The sequence below is a fragment of the Magallana gigas genome, chromosome 5, assembly GCF_963853765.1.
Source record: "Magallana gigas chromosome 5, xbMagGiga1.1, whole genome shotgun sequence".
Lineage (NCBI taxonomy): Eukaryota > Metazoa > Mollusca > Bivalvia > Ostreida > Ostreidae > Magallana > Magallana gigas.
In genome coordinates this window covers 34,252,260-34,278,591 of record NC_088857.1, presented here as the reverse complement: position 1 = coordinate 34,278,591, position 26,332 = coordinate 34,252,260, and the positions used below count along the sequence as shown (strand labels likewise).

At 34.8% G+C, this 26,332-nt stretch overlaps 1 protein-coding gene across 8 annotated transcripts; it reads right to left on the bottom strand.

Annotated features, from left to right (window-relative positions):
• Nucleotides 1-203: 203 nt before the first annotated feature.
• On the bottom strand, nt 204-26,017 carry LOC105332393 (paired box protein Pax-6). Of its 8 annotated transcripts, none has more exons than XM_011434985.4 (12): nt 25,422-26,017; nt 20,397-20,533; nt 18,516-18,593; nt 11,120-11,466; nt 8,379-8,426; nt 7,921-8,131; nt 2,460-2,603; nt 2,249-2,331; nt 1,955-2,124; nt 1,735-1,841; nt 1,462-1,584; nt 204-1,236 (listed from the first exon to the last, which is right to left on the bottom strand). In XM_011434985.4, exons 2-12 carry the CDS (start codon nt 20,434-20,436, stop codon nt 1,121-1,123), a joined length of 1,467 nt encoding a protein of 488 aa, XP_011433287.2. In that variant the 5' UTR covers nt 20,437-20,533; nt 25,422-26,017; the 3' UTR covers nt 204-1,120. The 8 variants fall into 8 exon arrangements, with proteins under 8 accessions (XP_011433287.2, XP_065940765.1, XP_011433288.2 ...); XM_066084693.1 differs by lacking the exon at nt 25,422-26,017 and adding an exon at nt 20,972-21,144; XM_011434986.4 differs by lacking the exon at nt 25,422-26,017 and adding an exon at nt 20,719-21,143.
• Between the last annotated feature and the right edge of the window lie 315 nt (nt 26,018-26,332).

Sequence of the window (26,332 nt, the reverse complement as noted above, 5' to 3'; positions counted from 1 at the left end):
AAATCAACAAGTTTTGGCTGGCTTTTAAGCGAAGACTACGCAATCGGTGTATATTTCGCTTGAAACCAGCGTCATTTTAACTTGTTTTGACGCAAGGAAGAGATAGTTACATCATACTGAAAGTCCAAGGCCTTGTTAAAATGGTCCTATGTTGCTTTCATGCATAAAGTTTTTCAGCTATAACAAAAAACACAAGAATGCAGTTGCATTGTTTGAAATTAACTTTTTATTGCTAATTAGAATAAATTCATTTGCCTGAAAGTATGATGCAACCTTTTCGTTGCAAATGAACACTAATATGCAAATAAGCGAGGTATATTCCGGTTAAAAATCTCGTTTAACAAGTCTCTCAAACATATTTTTCTTACATAACAAAATTTAAGAATCTGTTTTAAACAGCATTGTTATATATTTTGGACATTTTAGTGAACCGATTACCTTTCCAGACAACAAAAAAGAATTTTAAATGTTTATGTAAGAATACACATAATAATTGCGGTAGGAAATGAAAACTTGTCGGTAGCAATTTGGAACTACTTTTTGTTACCGTAAATAAATAACAAGAAAAATTCAAAAAGATTCTTGCAATAACATACCTCAAAATAAAAAGATAAGTAAATAAAACTATACGACAAACATAAATCTACTTTCTCTTTCTTTCATAAAACAAGTACACTTATAGGCTACATGGAGTATACAAACAATTACAATACATAAACAGCATTCGTAGAAAAAAAAGAGATAAATTAACAACGAATATGGAGGAATGTCGGATGAATATGTTATAGATGTGCGGTAGCTGAGGTGCGGATTTCAGAATAGTTTTGTTTAGGCTGTTACATTGAGCACTGACTAGTTACTAAATGTATGGGGATTTCCTGAGCACTGGCATTACTGGCAAAACGTTACACAGAAAACATGGCCGCAACTATGAATCATCGCGTTCCTTCTCCACATACTATAGCTTTCCCCTCCCGTGTTTTCTACAAGCAATCGGTTCCAAGCCATTTTCCCTTTTGCTAATAAAGCCATATATAGCAGACATTCTATCAACATCAGTTGCCAGGTTGAATTGTCCACGTGTTTAGACACTGTTCTTTATGCTGCTCTAGACGTGACGTCATTGTAGACCCCGCCAGTATTGTGACGCCATTGCTCCCATGTGATGCCCACCCATGTCTTGTGGTCCTCCACCAGGGACTTGGATAGGGACTGACACCCCGGGAGATATAAGGCCTATAAAGGCATAAACAGTTCGTTATAAAAGTCTTGTTTATTTTTGTGCTTTCTCTATTTATTCAATAAATTACTAAATAAATTTGCAGAAATAGTATTTACATTATGCTCTGTATATTATCTATTCACTTTTTCAAAAATAAAACGAAAACTAAAAAAAAAAATCTTAAAAAACTCGGCACATAAAGACAATCACCTAGTATGAGGAGAAATAGATCTGCTCACCGGTAGATGCCGCTGAAGGATGGTTATTGTGGGTCATGTGACTCTGCATGCCTGCTGCCGGGTTACAAGATGGACGGGGGTAATTACTGAGAGATAATGGATCGTAACTTCGTGGTGCGTATTCTACGAAAGAAACGAGAAACTGAGATAACATGGTTTTTTTTTACATTCAAAGAGAGACAACTTCGGAACAACAATGAGTGAAGGGATAAAATTAATTGAATTCCATCACGTTTTGGTCAGTTCAGTGTACGGAATGGATGGTGACCGTACCTGGTATCATACACGAGTATGAGGATGCGTTACTGGACTGTAAACAGGCTGGGTTAGCTTGAATGTTATTGCTAGACAAGGTATATGAAGGCATGGTCGGCATTGAGCTGTAGAAGAAAAAGCAAATACACAGTTAAAACAGTGCATTAATTCACATCCCTTACTCACTAAACGGATTCAATTTTTCTTTTATTAGGAGTCGAAATACAACTTTAATTACCTGTAAGTGTCGGCCGCCATTGTGCCTATCTGTTGATGGATGGTCGGATACATTCCGTTTGTAAAACCTCCGTTGATTGGTAGTCTGGTGGCGCCATTGGCGACTTCTCGCCTCTGGTTCCGTAACTTTTCTTCTCGGCGCCATTTGGCTCTTCTGTTAGAAAACCATACCTGCCAAGCGAAACAAGAATTAAAGTTTTCAATAATGTAATAATTATCCATCAAATAATTAGTTATATAGAACATGTTTTCAATGAGAAGACAATAGGAACACGATATGGAACAAGCGTCTCACCTGAATACGGGCTTCGGGGAGATCAATTTTTTGTGACAGCCTCTCTCTTGCAAAAACATCGGGATAATGTGTGCGCTCAAATTCTAAAAAAAAAAAACCAAAGTTTAATTATTACATAATTTAGTTTGTGTTTGCTACATTGTTAAACCAAAGTGTATGGGTAAATGAAACTCATGATAGAAAGTAACTGCGATCTTTAAATAAACAATACCTTTTTCCAGAGCCTCGATCTGAGCTGCAGTGAAGGATGTTCGATTGCGTTGGAGTTTTCGTTTTAGACGCAGTCTTAGCTGTTCGTCTGTTTCGTTATTTTGTCCCTCGCTTTGGTTACTTTCTGAACCTGAGCCATCATTATCTGCAACGACAAAAAAAAAATGGTTTCCTTCATAAGTCATTTAGGGCAAAAATATGTAGAATGTCAATCGAATACCTCAAACACGCAACGTTGATTTCTTATCTGATCAGGAATCTTAGATAACCATAAACAAGCCCTTAAAAATTGAATCTTAGTTTGTTCTTTAATCTGATTTTGCAATTTTTCTATTATGTTTAGTACATGAATATACAGGGCATTTACTTGTTATATAAACAAACCGACCTAACACGCAACAACCGGAGAACACACATGAGCCTGCAATAATATATGTACGAGCGTTTGCCAAAATCAAGTTCTTTACTAGTGCAGCTAATTAAGAAACAGAAAAAAAAGAAATGCTACTACATTATGCCACAACATTATACCATAATTAGATCGACATTGTTCTTATCACCTAATCTCCGACGTCACGAAACGGCGGTAGTTGCATCTGCATTGTCATTTGTTCAAGGCGGCCATATTATTTCGTCAGTTCACGTGACCTAACATGGGTACAAGTGATCAAATTAATTACACAGCATTGTGCTCATTTGTTTTCCATTTGCAGTTGCATAACCCGACAGATCTCTGACTGGGTAATTTAGACGTATTAACTCTAAATATGGATCGTGGGGCTAGCATTCTTTTATGTCACTCGGGTTTCCGATTACTTTTTTATGTCCCAACATTGTGCTTTGTTACGAGGTTAAATTCAAAAGGGTTCATAATCAGCCTTTACCTGTTGGGGATGGATTTCATATCGCCATAAACCATTTATTTTATACACAATATGGGGATTTTGTTTTGTGTGAGAAATAGCCTTTCACTCGCACCAAGCTTCCAGCAAAGAAGATGCGAATGAAATCAAAATTATATTTTCATCTGATGCTGAAAAGGAAATTCTTTATATAAGATCAAAGGGTGTTACTCCCATTAATAATTTATAATTGACCATTGAGGTGATTCAAGGGGGCCAAATAAATTCGATTGCTGTCCACTAATCTGTTCAACTTTGTATGGAAACCACAAAAGTCATAGAATATTTTCTTTGACCGCCTGGGTTCCTGTGCAACTCCGGAAGTCGATTTCCAGCTGCGCAAGAGCATCATTTGCCCGTTGAGTAGTTTCACATTCAATAAAAATATTTTGGCTATTTATAAATCTCGCGGACCAGATACCCCAGGTATGGCAACGTGACTTGCATTTCATAATTTTTTCTTCAGTTTATCCAGCGATAGCATGACAGGAATGTTCTTCATTCATCTTTTATGACATAAAATATGTCTCGGCAATTTTGTACTAGTGATATAGTTCTCTTTTTAAATTATATAACACATGAGAATGGGCTTTGTTCTTATTTGATATATCCATTTTCAGCTTACGACCAAATAATCTTGACGTTGTATTCTAATATTTAGCAAGGAATTCTTTTCATAGCGAAGACCTTGTTGTGTAGTTTTACGTTTTTGCACTGAATGTCCGATACGTAAAATTACAGTGAATGGGGTTTTCATTTCAACCCCTAAATATAAAGCAGGCAATGTTGATGGTTCACAAATTTCTCGAAGCAACCAACTGTTCAACTACCTCGTCCAATGATCACCAAAACAGTGAAAGTCAAATCTGAATCACAATGGCTTAGCAAGCGTCGACGCAACCACGATATTGGTATTGACGAGTAGTGGATTGCTATTATTATCCGTAATTATCCGGTTGTAGAATTTTATCGATATCAGAGAAATTGTAGTTTTCATGAAATCGAATCCACCACCCGCACACGCGAGCAAATGTTTTCAATTCTTTGTTCGCCGATTTCTAAATCTCTTCGCCTAATCGTGTTTTATTAAAAGCACGTGAGTGCAATTACAACAACATTCACAGGAAAGATTACCTTAAATATCTTAAGGCTCTGTATGATTTGTCTCGTTGATCATGGTAATATTTAACTAAGAAAGAAAAAAAAATGAACTTTCGAGCCCGTCTCTATTCCGGACTTGCGCTCTAACCCTTGACCCCCTGTATACTGATACCTGGGTCATATCTGCTTTCATATCGCGGATATATTGTTATTTCTAAATTGTTATCATAATGAGAATTCTTTGGCAATCTGTTAGCTGCTGAGTCCCCTCGGGCCAGCACTACACAACCGCGGAGGTGGGCACTCCTTTGTGGACCCAGACGACACAGACCGTGACCACAGAGGGCCCTATCACGTGACACATCATCAGTGGTCTTCAAGATTTTTTGATTTCGATAAAACACCCCGAGGCTGGTTTTGCCAATCATAACATGTGCTACTGTTTTTACAGGCTGGTCGTATTTGGATCTTGAATATTATATTTATCTTTTAATCAGTTAGAAACTTACCTATTGATTTATATGTACCTGTGTATGTACCTGAAAAATATAGGCAGTGCCTGATGTCCAAATCATTTATGTTTTTCATAATGAAATATTGTTTACGGAGGCTGGGTGGACAACAAATTACACATCACACCTTTCCTAAAATTTACATATAATTTTGTCCATACTTGATTTATTAGGAAAGAGAGAATTCTAAACATTTTAAAGGGTTACAATTTAAATATTTATTATAAATTCATACAGAGCCTCTCGTCTGAAGGAGGTTGATATGGCCTTAAAAAAATAAAAAAGACACGTCCATCCAGCCCTCTTAAAGTAAAATCAAGTCAACAAAATTATCCTCGCTGACTTACACTTCTTGACTTACATTTTTAAACGCTAGCGCTGGTAAAATCTGTACATGTCCATTTTACGAACTTCAACGTCTATAATTTCCTTGAATTAGGATAGATTTACATGTACATACAGGAAGTATTAACATCAGTTTCAAATTTATTTTCATCTTATTCTTTCTATTGTCATTGGAATTTTTTTTGACGTCGAACTGTCATGGATTATGTGAAATAACTCCTATTAAATAACTCAATAAATAACTTTCTATTGTTATAGAATCAGTGATTTGTATAATGAGTAAGCACATGAAGACTCACTTTGTGAAGATTTATAATAACAAATCAACAGGGATGTCAACTCTCTTGTTTTTCCTTGTACACCGTCGTATCAAATTACTAAATCCGGTTTCAAAATAGGATAAGATTTTCTATATATTTATCGGCTAATGCTAAGAACATTTAGCAAATTAAACTTACACACAGACTAGCTAATCGCCAGGCACTTGACACCTAGTCTGTGTATTTGGCCTAAGCTTTCATTCAAAATTATAATAAAATGCTTCATTTGGAAAGAATCAAAACATCTTGGAGGGATTTTGGGCCCGACTTTGATACCGCGAGTGTTCACTAGTCGCAGGAATTAATGCGCACGACTACCGCGGCCAGAACATTGGCGCCTAGTAAGGCGAACTTTTTTCATTGAAGAACTAATATTTTGTCGTCTGATTTACAAAGAAAACACAAATATTATTTTCTAGCTAGCGGGACATACCACTGTTTTCTTTGTCAATCAGCTGTATACTTGTACACTATTGCAATTTTTTTTTTTATTCAATTCAACCGCACGCTTATTTCACACATCCTGATCATCGAGATGTTTGTTTGAAAAATATGGTGTAACTTTTTTTTTTCTTATTTTACGTCAAACCTGAATTCTTTTTTTCCCCGAAGAAAAAAAAAGAAATGTAGATTTTTTTTTTTTTTGGAAAAAAAAATCTCTCCGACTTTCTCATCAGTTCTCCAGAACTTTGCGGTATTTAAAATCAGAGGATTTGTATAGAATATTTATTTTTTCACAGGATTAGCTTTAATCTTTGAATAAGCCACCAGACTGAGTGACGACAGGATTCTATATGTCCCCCTCAAATGAAACCTCCCCGTAAGGCGGGCAAACGTATCCGGCGAAAAGCCATTTTCTAGCGGATTAGACCCACCAATTTCTTGGCTACTATAATAGCGATTAAGGTGACGGATCTTTGTCGTAAAACTACCAACTTTTATAAATTCTTTATGAAAAGTAATAAGCTAAAGCTATATATGTTTCGTTAATTGTTGTGGCTAACCTGTCCTAAGCTACATGTATATTTAGCTGTGCAGGTTCTTCAAATTCTATAAAGAGTTCTGTATCGAATAGGCTTTAAATAATTTCATGCTTTAGGTTGATTGTTTTTTTGTGTATATAGGCTTAGTAGCATAAATATGATGAACTTAAATCGTCATAACTGACTAAGTGTTTCCATATTTATTAGTATTCAACTCAATTTTAGGGGAAAAAAGTAAAGAAAAGAAAAAAAAGACATTAAAATTTTTTTATGAATAAATAAAAAAGAAGAAATCGAAAATCTCGAGAAACATCTTATACCCATTTTTTCTTGACATTTGGGCATATCAATCAGAGATGTTCGATTTTTCAGTAAAAAGACGTCTTTTTAGCCAATTACAAGTAATCACAGTCCGGCGAGGTGATTATCGGTTCCATTTTTATCCGTTTTTAAAAATCTACAACATTTGTGATTCTTCCTTTCACCGATTTCTATTATCCAATTAAGGTTCTCTTGAAAGGGCTCAGAATTGAATCCGCTAAAATAAAGCGCCGCGTTCAGTTCAGCGGTAGGACTTCGGCATTTGTACATTCTCCCCCTTTCTCTTCTATTCTTTGAAGTTGATTTACTCGCCGTTGCACTTTGATACATTAATATTAATTTATCCGCCTGACCGCATCTATATTGTTGATTCGATGTGAGCGGCTGTATGAATATGAAAAATGAAAAGCGGCATGGACGGCGCGAGTTTTAATCTAACGTAGGCTAATACAGAGCCCCTGTTATGGTTTTTACACCATCCTCATTGATTTTGACACCTAATGTGTCCACATGCTTTTACTATGATTGTAAAAATGCATTTTGCCTTGTTGGTTTATTTTTCTCACATTTTCCCATCATTGTAATTTTCTATTTTACTGTCGGGCATTAAAGGCTCTCGGATTTGCTGGCTTTTTTCATAGTCTATATATCATTTTTTTATAACGTGCATTCCATTTTTTTCTCTAGCATTTTAGAATAAAACACTTTATATGACAGAAAATATTTTTATTATGTTTTTATATTTAAAGAAGTTCTTTTGATAAATTGGATAAAACACCCTCCTGTACAGTTATACTTCATTTATCTTCGCTGTACAGGTTTTCATTTATTTAAACAAAAATCTTGCCAAATGAAGATTTTTGTCAGTAATTGTTTCTTCTTTTTTTATATCTGTGTAATGCATTGTACGGTCTTGTTGGTTCTAGGAATATAAAAACGTACAACATAGATACTTATTTTATTAATAAATAATCTTACTTTTCTTCTCCATTCCGAGAGTGGGGGTTGGTTGGTGGGTATAAGCTGAGGGAGGGAGACCAGGCACGCCCATATTGGTGGCGTACCATGGGTTAGTTCGAGGCCAATTCTGTCCATTCAGTAGCCCCAGTTTGTCATACATTGCACCCTGCCCCATAACTTTCTGGTTTTCACTGGCAAGATTTCGTAACACTCGATTGATGGAAGAGACCTATAAAACCATGAAAAAACAAATCCATATTAAAGATTGATCTCCTAAAATTATTTACAGAAAAAAATGCATCTTTCAGGGGGGAAAATAACTCGGGAGTTAAAGACATAACATTTTTAAAGGAATTCCATGATGGTCGAAAATCAATTCATTGAATTTATTCAGAATCACTGTTGTTTTAATTTAAGACATGTACATGATGTAAGTGTACTTTGAAATTTTAAAATGATAATAATTATAAAATCACCTGGTCTTCTTTCGCAAGATTTCGAAGCACCAGGTTGACAGAGGAAATCTGAAATACAGGAACAACATTTCACATGTGGCTCTCTGACCATTATATTCAAATAAAAAAAGCTTATCCCTTCATCCAAAATGAAAATTCCTTCATTATTTTCAAAACTTGTCAGTAAATCTATTTTAAATTTTTAATTTTGTGCAAATTTGCATGTCTGACATTTTTAATGAAAGATAAATTTTATCTTTAATTTTTCTTTCGGTTGCTCAGTGCAAAAGAGAATTGTGTTCCAGTATTTCAGTTAGAAAAGAACGACAATATTAATACAAGCAAACTACGTAAAACTGCAAAGTAAAACAAAATATATATATTGTATATCATGAAAGTCTACTGAAGCATAAAACCATAATTATCACATATTGTAAATTATGAATTTAAATGGTGGGTGTATACAACTTCAAACAATCATGTACATGTGTATACAAAATTCACAGTGTGACAATTTTGATATAGGGACAAAGAGGGTGGAATAGGGATTTTTGCTGAGATAATATCTTTTTATTTCATTCAAAATGAAAAACCTGCGAGTAGACGCAGGACCAGACGGACATAGGTCCAGTTTCCATGGAAATCCGTGGCACATGCGCCCCATTATGGGTCTGTAATTAATCATTATCACGACGGGAGCACACTCTATGAAATCTTATGAGATCATAACACAACCCATGTTTTCCGACGGTTCACGACCGATTTTCAGAGATCTGCGGACGGAAACACAAAATCAAAATGCAAATCAGATGACGCCTGTGATTACTGCTACAGTTTGTGCAACCATGCAGACGCGATTGAATTTGGGGTCCTAAAATCAAGACAGATGTGAAAAAAATAATTATCGCGAAACGTTCGAGGGAGCTAGTTAAACATTTTACATATATATGTGTGTAAGTAGAATCGATCGATAGGTATAGTAGTTTTAAACAGGATATCTTCCTAGAAAGTGCATTAAATTAGATTACATGACACAATTTTACGGTTCGTTGTGCCTAATCGTTTTCGACGTTCACCATTTATAGACTTGAAAAAAATCAAATAGTGATCGGCTTTTAATGATGGGAGTAAGTGAGAAACATGTTTACTTAAGTTATTAAGCTGTCCAAAGAGGAAGTTCTCTGTAGCAAGTACAGTCAATTTTGCCTTTTTGTGGACTTAATGTTTTCGACGAGAAAGCAAACGAAAGCCATTGTTGGAAAATGCCGCCGTGTTTACTCAAAATATTTACAGTGTCATTAAGGAAGAAGTTGAGACCTCATCCCAGTCGATGCCCAGGATAGCACGAGATTCAATGCAGCTCTTGTAAAACCCCTGCTATTACCCGGGGGATGCAAATGATGGAGGCATATGGTCATTACCGGCAATAAGGGTGGATACTCGACCTAAAGCACTCTGAACAAGGTATTGTCTGGTGCTCAAAGACCAGGAGACGTTCCCAAGCTTGCTCAAGTGTTCCATGTCTCGCGAGACTTAAAGGAAGGCGGGCGCTGATTGGCGGAGAACGAATTTTCTGTAGCTTCTTTACGAGATTTCTTTAGAATTCTAAGTTTTCCTCTGAATATTAACAAGTTAATGAATAGAATATTGGAAATATATGAAAATGTCAATTTTGTAGGAAAAAGATTAACATTATTCGAACTAACGCTCGATTTGATTTGGTACTCCAATTTTTACATTAAGGTGCCCAGAAATAGAGGCATTTGGTGACACAGAAAGGAAAATGATCGTTCAGATTAATCAAGCGTCTTTTTTTCAATATTCCTTCTCTTGTCTGCTTAATTAAGAATTCAGTTTGATTAATTTTGTTTAAAAAATTCAAGAACGACTGAATGCGATTCCGTGGCCTCCTGAAATTGCTAGCACTTAAGATAATTTTACTGAAACATGCTAGAATTAGTTTTACTATGAAAATTTCGTATAACATCTTTTTCCAATATTTGCAATTTCAACTTTCCTATTTATAAAAATTCTACTACAGTTGCAAAATACATTACCATATATTTTGAATTGCCATAACGGGTTTTAAAGTCTTTTTTTTTACTTATTGACATACTGTATCTGTTTGATAAATTGATTTTAAAATAGGATGATTCCTTTTAAATACAATATCCATTAATCCTCCCCTCTTTGAGTGAAATAGCTAGCGATCAGGTTCGTTTCTTTGATATTTAGAAAACATCGAAAGCAACCAGATGGGCTTTAGAAAACAAATGTTTGCGAACAGACATCTATTTAGGTAAACAGCGGGATACGCGCTAAAATCCTTAACAAACCAAATACTCCCGCCGACTCGGCCCTAAACCCTCTGGAGAATCAAAACATGGGCTTTGTATTCATTTCACTCAAGTTTAACTCTTTTTCTACAGCAGGATTTTAAAAGTATTTCAGAGGCAAGAGTGATGCTTCCGCAAAATGAAAACCGGGACTTTTCATTAAATCAGCACCGTTTTGACTCATTAATTTATTACTTACAAGCGTAACAAATTTAAAACTTTCCGATGGTCGTAATTCTATGTTTCTTTGTCCTATACCTCGTACAATTTTGTTTGTGACATGGACATGCAGAAGGAATATTCATCAATGGTCAATTATTTGGGTCTTTGTCACATTAAAAGTGTATGTGAGGTAAACAATCATGTACAAGTACGGGAAAGGGATTAGTGATACCAGGTATGGTGGTTGATGTTAGAGATACCTACACTTGGAATATTGTCTTGATTGCAGCAGCCTTCTGATAGCAGCCTATCACGTATTTCCCATGCAAATATAGAGGGACACTCTCTCTTGTATTGAGCAATCTTTCCAACCACTTCCGGCGTAGCGACCCGAGGCTTACTTCCGCCAATGGCGCGGGGCCGGATGGAACCCGTTTCGTAATAACGTCCAAGAATTTTGCTAACACAGCCATTGGAGACTTGCAGGATGCGAGAAATGTCACATGGCCGAGCACCACTGTGGGCAAGCTCAACTATTCTTTGTCTTGTGGAGTCGGGCAGGGGACGGCCATTAACAAAGACCCCTCCCAATTGGTTCACCCCACTGTGCCCTACAAAAACAGAAAAGAAAAGAGTTATTCGCTAAAATATACTTTTTAATAAACATTTATTCATTACAAACTTCATTTTCTACTATCGCTTTTATCTTTATTATTTCATTTTCCTAGAAGATGGTACACCAACAACTGGTATTTGTATATCATTTTTATCTCTCAAGAATTACTTTTATCATATAAAGCATATTTAAATATTTTTGGATTTTACTTTTAAATTTTAAACAAAACATTTCTACTGCCTGTTTATGAATACCAAATGCAATATTTGCTCGTTGTCAAAATATCAAGGGTAAAAAAGAGAAAAGGAAAGTAGAGTATGGTGTCACCTTCGTTTTGTTTTTCCAGCATTGCCTGACTACCAAGAATTATCCCGGTTTGTGACAATGCTGTTTTGTTGACTTGTGTAACGTTGTGTATTTTGTTTGTGACGGTCTCACAGAATAAACAGAGCAATATGTCTCAACGTGCTCAGTGCCGCTCCGAAAATTTTAAATTTCGAATGGCAACTTAAATCGTACTATACACATTTAACACTCTAATTGAATTTAACTGTGTATATTTATAAAGGTTCATATTTATCTAAAATTTTGTTGTATATAATGTACATTTGGGAAAAAACTGTGTGTGGTAGTTCGTGTGTTGCTAAAGTGAAAACTATCAGATTTACACCCTACTTCCTTACAGGAGTGGTTGAGCGTCACGAAAATTGTGAAAATAAAAAACAGTTTTAAAAATCATATTTTTATTTATCTTCGCCCTCTTGTACTTTTGCGTATAAATTACAACATAAACAATGCAATCTGTACTTAACACGCTATTTACGCCTCTACCCCTTGAGCTATTGAGTGCAATTTCTTTTTTAAAAATATGTAGCTTGAATCATTTTTGGGGTAGCGCCAGGTGTTTACACAGAAACAGTGCACCACAATTTGAACGAGCCAAAGTGTGAGGATACTCCCGAAAAATAGATAACCAAATCTTAACGATGTCTTAGCAAATGGGAAGAGTTGAAAAGAGTTGACTATGGGTATCTTCGTACAATTCAACAAAACAACTTTGCAGTCAAACATTCAACTCCAGAGGTCACTTGGCATACATAATAAAGCTTTGTACTAAACAACGTCTGTTGTAAACAGATAATAAGATAATTGTTAAAGGTTTATCCTTTTAAAATTGTAATCCCTTCAAATTTATCCAGTTGTATTATATTTTCTCATATAAGAAACCATCCTGTAAATTACAGGGTTACGAATTTTACGAGATCTTGCGAGACCTTTAACCAAAGGTCGCTGGGTTCTGTGAACGCCTACCCTTAAATTGGCCATAGTAAAAATCCAAAGATATGAAATAATTTCGAACGAAAAGGGGTATTACAACCACATGGAATTATTCACAATGAATTATTTTATTTTAAAAAATGTGAAAAGTGATATTCTTGATACTCTTTTTTTTCTCGTGTTTAATGAATGGCCACACGTGCTGGTTTTTATTTCACAAAAATACAACTTTCATACATTTGTCAAGACAAAAAGAAAATTATGAATTCATGTCTGAACTGTCAAAATTCTTACAGTTTACACGAGTTTTATGGCAAAGTGCTAAGAACTAGAATAGACTAACTGTCAAGAATGATGGTGTATGAACGAGCAGCATTTAAAAGTCTGTGTGCTGCAACCTTAGTGTTCCAGATTTATGAGGCATGTTAAAACAATACACGTCATGTTGTATCCCCTCAAAAGTCTAACAAGCCTGTCTTCTCACACGTCGTCGCTTTATCACTGTTTATTTTCATAGCTTAGGTCAACCCGCTGAATCTTGCTTGGTTTAACAGGAGTTAATGGTTCGGAAAATTTTTCATTCTTTCGCCTTCCAAATATCAAAAGAAATGTCATTTGAAAATTTTTAATTAAAAAGAAAATTAATAGCTTTAGTCATCTGGTCATTTTAATGTGCACAGTTTTAACACTTTTAACCATAAATTTTACTGTTTGTGTCAAGCTCCCTAGAATATCAAAAGGTTTTCATTTTTATTTATTTTTTTGTTCACATTTTTTTCTTTTACATTCTTTAAATGAGCTATATATCTTAACTTTACAAAAGCAGTAATTTTCATACAATTACCTGGAAATGTTCTTGTTTTATAAATAACTTTTATTACAAGTTTCTGCTCATGATAATGTAATTAATTTTTTTCTCATCAATTGGTTTTGATTAATTAGAGACGACAATAGGTTTCGAGAATGTACATTTACATGTACGTATACATGTTCATTCTTGTACGTCAGAGAAATAACGGTGTCTTTTACTTGTGCTTCAGTACCAAAAATCTTCGAGCATCATAGGTCTCTTTTATTTTTCATAGTCAATTAAAAACCAGTGCGATTGATAATCTCTTAATGACTGCTTTCAATGCAATCTCTTCGAAATTACCGTTTTAATCCAATCAGTTTAAAGGGAATAAATCTTCCTTCTTTTCACTACATGTAGTCATACGTCATGTTCAAGACATAGCCAAGAATTTGACAAGTATATTACCCGTGTCTTCAATTTACATCAAGGGTAATTAAGAGAATAGCAGAAACTTTCTGATCTAAATCAAAGGAAATATGACGACGACTCATTGCATTGAATCTGTGTAATTAAGCGATCGGAAAAGTTGCAGAATCCCTGCGTTAATGGATAAATGCTGGAGAATTATGAATCCTAGATAAGCAGACAGTGTGAGAGACGGCATGCCACGAGGAGATGGACCACCGTTGCGATGAAATGGACCAGTGGTGATAACCCCTTAACCCCCGACCAGGGTCCGTCACCGCGGCCATTACTGTATGACGTTGCCGCGGGGGATGACGGGATATGGTAAGACAGGACGAAATAAATGGTTTCCGTTCAGCCGCGCAACTTGCCATCCTAAATCAGGGGCTAGAATGACTTTATTTTGAACACTGCTGGTGTTGGGGCGTAAAACTGGTGACATGGTTGTCGCTTGAATTTATACTCAGGTAAAGAAAAAGGTGCGATTTCTAGCATTATATCATCTCTCGATGTGTTTAATGCCGTGCAGGAGGTTCAAATTTAATGGCTTTGAATATGTAATGAAATGTCTGGGCTCTCATAATATATATGGCGAGGATTATAAGAATAAGGAAACAGACTAAGTTGCCGCAACGGGAGAATGATGACACACAGGTGCACTAGTCTACAAGTAGCCATCTTGCATATGTACATGTACATATAGTCAGTGTAAACGAATGTGGGAAAAAATGCTCTTTACAGCTCTTTATTATTCAAAACAATGTATTGATTTATGATTGTTATAACAATTGGTAATGTATAAAATAAAAATATGTGTAAAAATTGACTGTAGGCTTTAATATCCCTTGCATGCGGGTCCTGTAAAAGGTAATTTTACTGCGTTTTTTCCCAAATCTGATAAGGGAAAAAAATCCCAAAATAACAGTGTCGAATGGAGGTGCCATTGAATTGTGGTAAAAAAAAAAATGAAAGATGGGAAGCTGATTTTGTAACCATGCTGAGTAAGATATCTTTAAACATGTGAATCAAAATATCTGAGTGTTAAATGATGATATCATTTATTTTATGATTACACATGAAATATGCATATGAAAATCAATAATTGTGTATAGAACTTTGTTTTTTTTTTATTTACTTGCAATTGCGGTGACTCATATTTGTCGAACACTTTTTTCCAAAAAATTAGCCATTTGTCGATGAAAGGTTCCAAACTGAAAAGATACAGGACCCTGTACCAAAAAAGCTTAATTAAGCCTTGTTGGGGAAAATTTACTTTCAACGTTGCTTATTGCTGGACATGTTCGATTTATACGACGTTATTAATAATTCACTGTGATCTATTGAATTTTTTTTGTTAAAACAATTGTTACAAACAAATTTGTTTTTCAGGTCATCTAGTATTTCAGGATTTGATCTTGAATGTAGTTGACTTTGTAAGAGAAAATGTACAAAAGGTTGATAAAAAATAGCCTTTTTTAGAAATCAAAATTATAATTATATTATAATTGTTTTTAAACTAAAAAGTTTAAAATAGAAAGCTAAGTCCTAACCATTAATTATCAGAGCTGTTTTTACTCAGTTTTGGTTTGACCAATGCAACAACAGTTTTTAAATGCCAAAGGAGCCCAACCTTCTTTTTTGTATGAATATAGGCCTATACGGATGTCGTTTGACGTTTAGATGATCTTCTCTTCAATATCTAAATAAGAATATCTAATGTAATTTCACACAAAGAAAACTATAAAGATACTTCCAAGGAGTAAAAAGGTTTGCTAACTTGACATTTGCGAAGAACCTCTCTGTATGATTTTAAAAGATAAAAATAGTTTTTACATTGCTTTTTCAATTTTCATTGTATGACTTTCTGCATTCTTCTCGCCTTGTCCCCCTTCCCTCCCTCCCCCCCCCCATGTTCTTGAAATAATTTTTCACCAGAGTGTTATGAATGAAATGAAGAACGGGTGTTTCGCACACTGATGATTCTGAATAACTAAACATGGATGCATGTCCATGACTAACAGAGCTATTGTTATCTACGGGTGTCATTCTCTCTGGGTTTTTTTTTTTACCTAGAACAATTTTGACTATAAATGCTGACAACTGTGCCATACTATCTTTGTTCTGTCCATATTTCAGATAGAAACGTGTCACGTGAAGATCGTAAGAAAGCAAGAAAGCATAGCAACTTCTACCCACTGATCAAGTTTCCGTGGTTCATTGTTCAGTCCGTCCGAGCCCACATTCTCATTGCAGTTACAATGCATACCAATCAAATCTAAATGGCACGCACAATGCGTAATAAGGGGCACTGGAACAATAACATTACCCACCCCGAAAACTCGGTCATCATTTCAAGAAATCTGAAGTAACCTACATATTGTTTCATTATTTGGGCTTAGTAATCAACGATTATTAAGTTCGTTCCTCGGTTTCTCTTCAATACCCACTGGCGAACATTCCAACGCCGCAAATGGTTGTAATTATGATTGACTTACGGGTTACAATTTAAAACCATTTTAACAATGTGTTGAGATCATTCGTTTTAAATGCAGAAATTGAACAATGAGTCGCACAATTTGATGCAGAAATGTTTCTAATATATGGGCTCAGCTCTGGGTTTTCATAGGAAGAAATCTGATAGTGGTAATCAAATCCACCCAATCTAGCACCCACAATTGATATCTCCGTCTCTGACAAGTTTTGCTGCAAGGGAAATTCAACGAAATCCACTAAGCGCCTGACGAACACGATGACATTCAATCTTTATCACTTCGGTGCTTGTCTTAACTGATTTCAATGACCACCCGTATTTTCAATCACGCTTAATTTACGCTGAAATTATATTTCTTTGTCTATTTTGTCTACATGCGAAAAAACATATATGCTGTTGGGTAATGCGTTTCCATGTAAGTTGGAATAAACGTCAGGGGATCAGGATACATCAGAGACCAATATGAGCTTTGATGACCACCAAGAGAGATTTAAAATCAGAATTGCATCCTCCATCGTTAAGCAGTGGAATTTTTGAATTGGAAACATAACGTGGAGCCCTGAACACAATGGTCTTTGATCAACGAGTGAATACAGATGTGCATTGGAAAACAATTTCAACACATTATCCAAAACAAGAGATCGAATGATGTAAAGCCTGGAGAGGGATTAAACAAGTAAGATCTCAAGAATATCTCCAGCTCAGGAAACGCTATTGAAATTGGGGTAAACAAAACAATTAGGGAAACTGGAAACAAGCTCATTGCAATCTCCTGGAGAAAATCAAAGAAATGGCGGCGCGAACAAACGTTTTCATTGTTGATTTTTCGCTTTTCAAACTCAATTTCAAACCGAGAACGAAGGAAGACGACCAAGTGACTGTATTTTTCAGTTTTCTATTCTTATTCCACAAATAAACGAAAAGAAAAAATACAGCTCGCAGAAAATAGCGGAAGTATATACTAAATGGCTTACCAATAAAATTTGTATTCAGAAACTCAATTTAAGAATTTTGCATGAATAGAATAGGTTTTATAGATTGTTGTTCTGAGCAAGAATCTTTACAATTTCCAGTCTTTTTCTTGATCAGGACGTTACATAGCTTTCTCTAAATGACAGTATAATCATTAACGAACAAGAAATCCTTCTAATAGAAACATAAACCTGGTAATTACAGCTAACAATCAATACCATTCACTCACACAAATTATTACGGGGAATTCCTCGTCTCTCAGTTAGATTTTCTATTTTGTTTACTCATTTTAGAATACATTAGATCTAATTGTGGAAGAATTTTTTTCAGTTATAAATTTTGATGAAAAAATGTAATATTTTTTGAAAGCATTTTTTTTTATTTGTTAAAAATATAATTTTTAGACCATTGATTACATATATTTCAAATATAGTTTTTGTACCAACTGCTAAGAAGTTATTTTTCACAGACCCGAACCAAATTTTTTTTTCATATACCGCATAAACAATGATGACTTTCGTTTTGTAAATTCTAAATATTAAGACGTACATTTTTCAATCTATTATTATTTATTTAATGTACCAGTGTAGGAAAAAAATAAAATAAAGATTTAAAGTGCTCGAAATACATGTTGCTGATGCAGTTTTTAAATGGATTAAATAACATACAGAGTGTTTTTGGATATTTTTATCATTTTTATTAATATCAATACACTATGAAAAAATTGTTGCGAGCATTGAGTGATAATACACTTTCACAAGTGGAATGAATTCTGGCCGTGCCATGGTCTATCCTGTACCATTATTGTGTTTGTCTATCTATCCTATTCCACATACATGCTTAGAACCCTGTCTCCACTAGAAGCCAACGAGGCTCCAAATAATGCATTGAGAACGGACGAAAGAGAGACGAGATGATGTTATAATGCAGTTAAAATGGGTTTTAGAAAAATATCAGGACCTATAGATTTCTTACATAAAGTCTCATTGAAATAGCGAAAAGCTAAAATCATGAGTGACTGAGAAATAAGGTTTGTAAAGTGTACCTCTTTTTTGTCTTGACTTCTTTGAATTTGGACTGTCAACATCTGGGCTTCCTACTGAATTACTGGCGGTGTCGTCGTCTGTCAAAGACACAAACATCACATCAAAACAATTCTTTGAAGAATTGAAGTGATCATGAATTTAAATTCCTTCGTTTAAATCTAACTTAAGTTCAATGGAGTTGTCCCCTCTTCCTAAACAAGCAAATTTCAATCAAATCTGAAGTGCAAATTACAGATTATGCATAAAAAATATATTAGAAAAATATCAAAGAAATTGGAAAAGTTAATTAATTAAGTTGTCGAGATTTGAAAGACATTAACATGAAAATTTCCGGCAGTTAAGCGTTTCGTATTGAAGATGTAATATTATATACAAATCTACAACACAGTGTGTTCCTTTGAAAAGACAAACGAGAAAGTCATTAAAAGCGGTGTCCTTAGGAACATGAAAACGTTTATGAAATCCCGATTTGACAAGTACTGTCCATTTTATCATTTTTCTCAATGTCAAGCTTGCGTTTATTTTTTAACCTTTGCTACACTCCGCTTGTGTGTCAGAGGTAAACATGAAGGCATGGATGTTTGGAGGAAAGCGGTGCTCGCTGTCTTATCCTTTTTTTATCATGTACATTGCTCGAGAAAATTTAAAGCATCGCAGATGACAGACTGTCAAGTCCAAAAATGCTTTGTCCGTTTACATTGGATGTTAAATACCTAATGGACATCAAGGACCCTGAGCTTTACTCATGTAATAGATGTAGGTTGATGGTGGTAATCGTTAAGCGATGAGCACTTTCCTTGTGTTTCTCCAGATTTCCATAAGTATTGGTTATGCTAACTAGATATAATTAAATCAATTCGAGTGATTAACTCCATTTTACATGCTTAGATAGCTTTCACGGTTCTCCCATGTATATTCCTAGCCTAGTCTATAATCCAGGGTGTGAAGATAAAATAAAACGGATGGGAAAAGATGGCGAGGGTCTAAAATGACCAGAGACCTCTTGTTTGGATTAGGATAGCAAAGAATCGAATAAAATTCGGTTTAGAGGACTAAGTCCGCGATACAGAGCGGGATTGAGGCTAAGTCTGCAGCTTTATGTGTAATTATATTGGCCTTAGTAGTAGAAATAATCAAAATGCAAAAGAAATAAACACTACGACCGAAGAAATCCCGTAGCTGACAGCCCAATGCATTTGTTCTCAGGAACTGGACTTAAAAGACACAGGAGATAGAGGGGTCCCGCAGACCAAGAACAAATTGTCGGATCATCTCTGATTGTATCGGTCAAATTTATAGTCGTGATTCTGTGTGTGTTGAGATGAAGTTTACCATTCACAGATTGTCTGCGCTCATTACAATTTCATGACATCTCGTATTAAAGAAAGAGGACAATCTCCCGATTCACGGGATTACAGCTCACTAAAGTATTGCCTTGATATTTGTTAAAGAAATTATCAATGTGCTTTCAAACAGTTTTTTCTTCATCAATGCTTAAATCAAGAAATTTAATGTTTATATTTTACCAAGTTCTTAATTTTAAAAATATTTATGATTAGGATTACTGGATTAAAAATGAAATTAATAATAATTAATAATTTTACAGATATCCACCGGTTCGATTTGATATATTTGAACTGTAAAATACCAGTGTTACATTTATATAACAATACAAGTACATATTTATAAATACATTGTATCAACTTGTGTACGATTCGTATAAATAAAATTACCTGTAATAATAAAATTAATATACATATACCTTTAATATCAGAGAAAAAAATGAACTCCGAAATAATCTGAGAGTTTTAGCATTAAATAATTTATGTATAATGGTAGAAAAACAGGTTTACAATTAATATAATTATTTTTTTACAAACCTTTCGACGGCATGGTTTCTTCCTTTAACGCGGATGTCATACGGTAATGCTATCACATTCGGCACGGAAACACCACAGTTCCGAGAATACCCGAAAACATCCAACTCTTGATTCTGTATTTCCTTTAATTTCTTCAACTGAAATTATATAGCATGAACCTCAATTCCAAAATATATCCTATATGGCAAATTGTACGTGAATCCTACGTAAGAGTATTGTTTGTTGACATATTTTTTTTCTTTTTGGGTCCGCGAAGTTTTAAATAATTATTCGGTCAGAGGAAAATGGCCATGTAATTGTCTTTCTGTAAAGTAGATTGCACCTTCAGAGTTACTGGAGCACAAACGTGGAAGGATCCAATCTTGGAGAAAAACCTAAATCACAGGGTCTAATCAGGCGTTTAGGCCGACCCAGCGTCCGGAAAGAAATAAAATGTCCCTGTGCACATGCATCAGAGAGGATGCGCAACCTTGGTTCTTCTTTGCAAACCTTTCTGAAAAGTCCGTAACGGTTTATGCGTTCCGCTACACAATAAAATACACCAATTAACCATCGGTGACTGCGATTACCCTTACTTTGTAGACACCCTAAGATTTTTCACTCGTCCCAAATCATATCATACAGTTGAACGGTGGCCGTCAGTTTATATGTATATCCCAATAAGCCCTCATTTGGATATTTTAATACGGGAGTGAATGGTTTTGAACGAGCGAGTTAAAGGCCGAACAGCACCCAGCGAGACGAGCCTTGTGATTGGCCAGCGAGTTGTCATCCGCGCGGAACAGTCAATCAAACTGTTTTTTACTTAGTAAGGCCGAACCAAAAAGCTCCAATGAGTAACTACATTTTCTTTTTCGTGTTTTGTTTCAAAGGCCATTTCGTGTTAGTGATCATAAATCACAGGACTTTTTCTATACATTGTGAATTGTTATTGAAGGTTGTATATAATAGACCAAGCGGGAAACTTCTGACATTGTCGAGATCTCGGGGCTTGCTATAGTAATCTTAACTTCACTTCTGTGCTTAGAACGGTGTTGAATTGCAGCAATATTCCGTATGAAGGCGCTGTCAATACTACTTGACTTCGGTATATGAATCGGGTATGGTTTACACATGATGCAACTTGGCATGAAATTGCATTTGAGATGTTTAATGAACATAGAGAGAAACAAACACATTTGTGACCCCGTAAAACGCTACACGAGAACAATTACAAGCCGTTCGCAAAGGGTATAATATCAATTCTTGCGTTATAATTAATCTCATTCAAAACGCTTACACTCATAAATATTATGAAACAATCTGAAAACCACTACAAGATATCAAGTGGCTTAAAGTTTATTTACCAAACGAATCAAATTATATTTATCTTTCAGATTTATGTTACTTTTGGCAGGGAGATATAGAGGTGTGTTATGAAACCGAAATAACTTAAATATCCCAACAGATAAATTGCTGTTTCATTGATATCCTGTGAATTCTCTCTTGAATGAAAATCTGTGTCCTTTTACCTTCTCAGTCAGGGGAAAAAAATAACGCATAGAGGCAAAGGACATAGCGCGTACGAAATAGAAAAAAGAAAGTGAATTTCTTTACACAAATCTCCACAGATGCCACAATAGTTCACAGTAAGTTTTTTGTCAATTAGACAAGCACTTCAAGATAAGCCCCTATCTAATCCGTATACACATGGTGATTTATGAAAGATTTTTCTCCTCAGTCAATGCTCAGAAGAATTTTCAAATTCTAGTTTTCGTTTTCTTATAACCAAGTTCATACGTTATATATCATAAGATGCCAAAGTATGAGCTCATTCAAAATCATATATTTCAGCAAAGTGTCCAACAAAATTAACAAAATTATTTTGATAGAATTCATGTATTAAATTCCGGTAAAATTTTCATAGACGTAAGTAACTTTTTTTTAATAATATCGCAATCGTAAACGTACGGTTTTTCTGGAACCTACAACCTAGCGTTGTTAGATAATTGTCAAATTAGTTTAACATTTAAATCTTGTTTAATAATCTATTACAAAGTAAACAATATCATCATCGCTAACATAAGTATCTGGCAGGATCGCGCGGAAACCCGTGAGATTTGACACGATGTAAGAAAAAAAGATACAACAGCCGCGACTAAAGGTTACATTTGCCCTGCGGACGGCCATGATCTAATGTCATTACGTCAGTTGTAGATATGTATCTATCCGTCCAGTCATAGCAATGCAGTACCAGCGAAGTTCGGCCAAAAAGACCAAGTGTGCCTTAATTAGAAAAACACGGGTACCATTGTGGTGTGTTTGTTTAAGAGGAAGTGGCTGACACGTCTGTCCGCAGCCACTGAGAGAGAACCGCGATAAGCGATTTTGACATTCCGAGCCCGAGGCATCAGAAGCATTTGATGAAGTTTTCTTTATTATTCGGACGCAGTTCGTTTTTGTGTCGATTTGAATTCAATGTATATCAACTGTCGAGCTCTCATGTCTTCATTCCAATGCACAGGAAGCAGGGCAAATTTAAAATGTTGATTAATTTAAGAAGCCCCCCTCAAGCTCTCTCGTAAGAATGGCCGTGTCTTGACTCTTTTCTCCTTTTTTGTCATCTAATTTTCTCGTTTTATTGACGCAACTTTCGTCGTAAAATTCGTATTGATTTCAGTATTTCCATTCAATAGATTCATTACTTTTATAGAGAGACATGGCTCTTAATTTGTATTTACATGGTAATTGATATAATACCCATTAGGGAAAAAGAATCACTGGCACACAAATACCTATTGATTAAGCGCATGTTGTTAATTTCATTAAAATTCTAAAGAGATTTGAGGGGAAGATTTTCGCGTCAAGTGGTTTAATCCCTTCTAAGCGGATTATCCCAGATGATATATCGCTCTCCAATAAGTAATTCCTTAAATAAGAATGTATATCATTTGTGTTATAGTGGCAAATGGAGGCAATAAAAGTGAAAGGACGGGGCCATTTATATAGGTTATACCTGGCGTCATTTCCCCGAAAACCTCGCGGGTGTGTTCATTATCTCTTATTACATCCCAAATATACAAGGAATGGACATCATTTGACGATAAATAAAACTCGATTAAAATTATAAACTATATTTTGTTTATGATGAGAGGGTTAAGCATTGAAAATAATATCTTTTTTGACGGAACGAAAAAATATTCATTATAAACTCCAATACATGAACTTGGTATATGTCATACTGGAGCAATCTTTTAGTAATATACCAGTGAAATATTAATTTTGTCATTTTTTACTTCAAAATATCGGTGTCATTTTTCTCTATTTACTCTATAATTAATTTAGAATCAAATTTACCCGATAATAAGATAAATTTAGATAGAAGCTAGAGAAATATTGTGTTGATCACGAAGTTCCGACTTTTATTTAAGTACTCATTGTTTACAGACTTAAACGACACTTCACAACCTAAGTAGAAGAGTTTAATCCGCCTAAAGAGCTAGTCCATCATTATCACCGTCTGATCAGATCTTTATTACTGGACATTTGTCGATTTCATGCCTGGCAAATCTCATACACTTTTACCTGTGCCCAAGTCACTCGGATTAACCCTCACGAATGCAACCCTGGGCTTCCCGAGGGTAGCCCTGGTCATCAGATAAGGGGCTCTGGATGATGTGTATTGCCTGGTGAGATTTCGATATAGATCTCAACAGATTTTCTTTATACTTAATATTCGCTTCAGCTTGATTTGTCGCTATTTTCTGCCCTGTTGGGCTGATTATTTTTAAATGATATTTATTTCAAATGGTAGTACCGTAAGAGTTAGTTATATAATAATACAAGTCCGATTCATCTGGGGAATGATTTTTATTTTTAAAAATCATAGGTGATTGTAATTATTAAACATTTACTTTCAAATTTTACACGACTTAAGCAATTATTGATACTTAAACATGAACATATAACACTTTAAAAAATATTGTAAGGAACTTGATAATTTAAACTTAACACATGAAAACAATCTAAATTCATGAATATTCATTTGCCTATAGATATGCACGTATTTGTGCAACTAGATTACCATTGGTTTTTTTATAAAGATTTCTGAATTTTACGTCAGACCTATATTTGTATTAAATTTACTGGCGTTTGAATTAGAATTTTTGTTATTTTCTTATAATCTTTTTAGTAAGCAAAATTTGTTTTAGAGTGAATAATTTAGAAAAATTGACATGAAATTAAGAAATCGCAATTGCATATTTACTTAACTATTGTTATTGAAGTACATTCTACATGTACGTACATTTCTGATTCTTTTTTTCAATGAAATGTATACAACTGAACAACGTTATACATTTTTTTCAATTAATTCATTATTTATTGGATGATTATGAATAATTTTAAGATGAGACGGTGGGATTTCCAAGTTTTTTGTTGTTGTTAAAATTGTGTTTTATTTAATGCGGGAAAAGATGATAAACTGTGAATTATTAGGTAATTTATTTGTTTTTAATAATTTTACACTTTACGAAGCAGACATGCACAATGAATATAGAAACGAATTTTCTAGAGAATCTTTCTAAAAACTGAACTTCTCTGAAACAGATCTCGACAAACATAGTATTCTTCTTTTTTTCCAAAGAAATATAAAAAGAAGGTTTGCTTAAATCGCAAGACGTATGGGATATATTCAATATTTCAAGTTATAATCAGTGAGTAAGTTTTAAATTCATGTATACGACCCTGCTGTAAACAAATCGTTACTAAATAATTAATTCATGTGTGGGCCCGCAATCAAACTGTGTATTCATATACTGTGTGGTCAGCATTTCACTTCTAAAAAAATATCGTGGTGAAAGCGGTAGGTACATATTTAGGAGACTGATTCATTATAGACGCACCTGGCGTACCAACATCAGAGAGGAATATTAATTAGAAATTTATGCAAATTCTGGGTCCGGCTTCTATTTGTCTCGGTAAATGGTTACCTCTAGTAGGTCTGCATGTGTCCTAATTTGTAAGATAAACACAATTAAGACATACCTGTTAATGATTTGGCTAGCACCGTGCTTGTATTTATGTTTTTCCAAGTGAGTAGCCCAGATGACCAATGCAGCGAAGAAATTCGGATATCCGTTGTGATTGGATTTTCTGTGAACAGTCCGCTGCACTGATGCAATTGGCACGGACAACTTCGCACGTGCGGTCTATCCTGACGTATCAACCCGTAATCTGAATGTCAGAGCAGAGCCCTCGTCCGGAAAATCAAGAAATGTTTATCTAATTATTATATAAACTTGGCCAATTTCACTGAAACAACAATTTCCCACTGTCCGGCAATAACAGGAGAGCAAGTTAAAGGAAATCTTCTGCGCAAAAAACAGACAGTTCTGAAGATGACCATGCCCAAATTTTCCAGAAGGATTGCGTTTCCACTATTTTGTCTATTATAAACGCCTGATTAAAAACTTGCACCTCTGGAAAAAAGTCTCTCCTTTAAACCACGAAGTTCTACATGCTCAGCAAATACCCAGTCTATGGGCGGAGCCTGTATTTTAAACCGCAGAATAATATGGATTAATGGCTAGTTCTGGTTTGCTGTGCATAGGCATTTCAAAGATAGCTGAAAAGAAGTTTCGATTGCTTTAAATTTACAGCCAGATATATTGATATACTCCCTCTTTTTTTAAAGCTACAATAAATCTGTTTTCTTGAAAAAGAAAATAATCATTCATTGCGGGATACCATATTGATTCGAGAGCTGTCATAATTTCAACCAATGAACGACGAAGTTAAGGCCATGGGTAGTGAATGAGAAGATCGGATTTCATATAGCGATATTAAGTGATTTTTACAAGTGTTGTAAGTTATGTACATTATTTTATTAATTTTGGACAACATTTTAAAGCTCCGTAATGCAAGTAAAATCTTATCTATAAATCTTAATTTTGTCC